This window comes from Thermobia domestica, chromosome 4 (assembly GCF_964235325.1).
Source record: "Thermobia domestica chromosome 4, izTheDome1.hap1.1, whole genome shotgun sequence".
NCBI lineage: Eukaryota > Metazoa > Arthropoda > Insecta > Zygentoma > Lepismatidae > Thermobia > Thermobia domestica.
Window position 1 is genome coordinate 56,440,639 of NC_137457.1, and position 2,905 is coordinate 56,443,543.

Here is a 2,905-nt window from a genome sequence, read left to right on the forward strand (position 1 = left end):
AATTACATAAAAAATTAATGTTGTTATTTAAAATTCTTCCTTGAAAAATTTGCTCTAATTTCTCGGGATTCTGCCTCTGCTGCCAATATTTTCTGGCTGATCTTAGGATAGTGAGGTGAAGCGGTTCAATGCCAAGCATGACTTGTAGCGCTTCAACCGGTGTAGTGGCCATGGCCCCTGAAATCCTGATTAATATTGATCTTTGAGCACTATCGATTTTTCTTTTTATTCTTACGTTCTCGTTTATCCTATGGCTCCAGGCGCTTGCTCCATAGGAAACAATGGCTTCAAAGATCGATTTGTAATATAGCTGGAAGTGTTTTGCTGATAGCTTGTATTCTTTAGCCATGGTATAACCCTGGATTTAGGCTGGTATTGCCGTCTCTTTGCCCTGGATTGCCTTTTGAGGATTTGTAACTCATTGTTCCAAAAGTAGTGTCCTCCAACCTGTTTAATTTTGGACTGATTACCGGGGATGAGCTTCTTGAAGGTCTCGATGATGGCTTCTTCTATTTGTTGAACCGTATTGTTCAGTCCTTCCTCAGTTATGCAGGTCTGATTCGGTAATTTAATTAGGCTATTAAATCTCTCCCATGATAATCTTTTAACATTGTAAGTTAGTTTATTCTCCTTTTCAACACCGTTTAAATTTATTGAATGGTTTATGTTGAATTTTATTATCTGGTGATTGCTGGAAGATTCATTATCCACCACACACCAATTGTCTATTCCATTGATGAAGTTATTGGACACCAAGGTAACATCTATATTAGATTGATTACCGTTTCTATTTCTGTAAGTTGGGGGATTCCCTTCCTTGTTTATAACGTGTAAGTTTAATTCTCCTATTGCATGTTCTAGCCTTTCTCCCCTTTCGTCAAGGGTTCTCGAATTCCATGAAGGTGATTTGGCATTTGCATCAGCACAGATCAAAATCTTTCTATTCGGATATGTATTGCTGATTGTTGTAATTTCTTCCAAAAATCTGTCTATACTAAGCGAGTACTGAAAATATGAGTTAACTAAGATAAAATCCAAATTCTCATGCTTTACCTGCAGGCAATTCGTCCAAATATTACTAAAATGTCTTAAATATAAAACTTGAATGTTATTGTTTAAAATCAAAGTAGAAGGAAATGCGTTTGGTCCACTAAAAACGTGCCTAATATTGTGTCGGGGAACTTGTAATCTCTCCTCATTTATGTACGGCTCCTGTATACAGACAATGTCAGCATTCCAGGAGATACTTGTTTGTATTATTTCATGCATGGCTAACTCTGAATGCATGGTGTTTATTTGAAGTTTCTATAATAAATCTTTTGTCTATAATAAATCTGTTTTACTGGGAATGGATTTTATTTTTTCAGTCAATTCACATTCCAGGCAGTATAGGTTTAAATAAAGGAAAGGAGAATCAAATATATACTGCTAACGCATTCCAAGTAAGCGTATCTCTGATACTTATAGTCGCCCGATATTTCTTTTCATTTGAAGTATCAGATGTATCGGGTCAATTTCAAATCCTACAACATGAAGGCTTTGTTCTATAACACGATTGGGTTCGATTCTGACCTGTCCCTGTTCGGCAAAGCCATTCTTCTAACACGATTAGGTCGTGTTTAGTTCGGTCCCTGTTCGGGCGCCATTATTTATAACCTGCAGGGTTCGATTTTCGTTTGTCCCTGTTTGGGAAGACATTATTTATAACCCGATTGGGTTCGTATTTTGTTTGGTACGCCTAATTGGTTATATAACTGGGTTTGATTTTTTGTAACCTATGTTTTCTTTAATATTTATTAATAATTTGGATTATTTATTTTAGCATACCATATAGCTACTGGACACACAACTTAAGAGTTCGAACCAGAACGCTTTAGAGAACCAACTCAAGAGTGGATTTTAATTGTATATTTATCGCTGATGCAATTTATTAATGTATGTATTATTAAGTTGCATAGGCGCTAATCACTTGTGCTGTAAAGAAAAATGAATGAGATTACTATTTTAAATTAACACATGTAAATTTAAACCATAATTATTATTTTGAAAGGATACTTATATTTTCACTTTTAATTGAATTAGCACTTGAATTTTACAAATAAATATTACATTAGCAGAGGCACTTTACTCTAGATAACTAATAATGATAATAATATTTTAATTTAGGTCCATTTAATACGAAGAATGCGGTTGACACGGTTGCCATGAATTATTTGTTATATTTTGTCGCATTGTTGATTTTTATTTGTTTACTAGCACTGTTTACTTACTGTGACACCTGAAGAGAATCTGTTGTTGGTGGTTTTAGAGGGGGGGTTTGTTTAGAAGGTTGCGGGTTGGTCTTTTTTCATTTTTTCGCGGTAAATTGAATGATTTGCCGTTTTCCTGCTCCATGCCGCCAAAACAACTTTTATTTATACTTGATAAAATATTATTTAACGTTGCTCGTTTATTTTGATAGTTTGTTTTAGTTCCTCCTTGCAACTTTACTAAACGTATTTCTTGGACTTTTCATTATTGCTGTATTTTTGCATTAGCTAATTTATTTGTGGTTGCCTCTTTGGGTGTATTTATAACACTAACTTTACTTTTTTTCGTTTTTTCTTGTTGCTAGGCAACAATTTGCCTTGCCATGCAGTTAGGTGATGTAAGAAGTTAAAAATAGCTGTGGCAGCTTATAGATAGGAATGTTTTGAGACGACGATTGTTCTTTGTGTTGAATTTTAGCTCCTTATTTGGGAAGGAGAGAGGAACTCTGCGATCTCTGTCGCAGACGAGACGCACATACATATATGCACATTTGTTTGTTGGCTGACAGAAAAAATTTTGTGAGCACTTTTATGCGAGGTTTATTTAAAAAGTTAATTTTTTTAAAATTGACTGAGCTGAACCGTATGGTTACAGT

General features: G+C 34.7%; 1 protein-coding gene across 1 annotated transcript; it reads right to left on the bottom strand.

Annotated features, from left to right (window-relative positions):
• Positions 1 to 243: 243 nt before the first annotated feature.
• On the bottom strand, positions 244 to 1,287 carry LOC145682771 (uncharacterized). Its single transcript, XM_081754149.1, has one exon. It carries the CDS (start codon positions 1,285 to 1,287, stop codon positions 244 to 246), a length of 1,044 nt encoding a protein of 347 aa, XP_081610275.1.
• Positions 1,288 to 2,905: the final 1,618 nt, after the last annotated feature.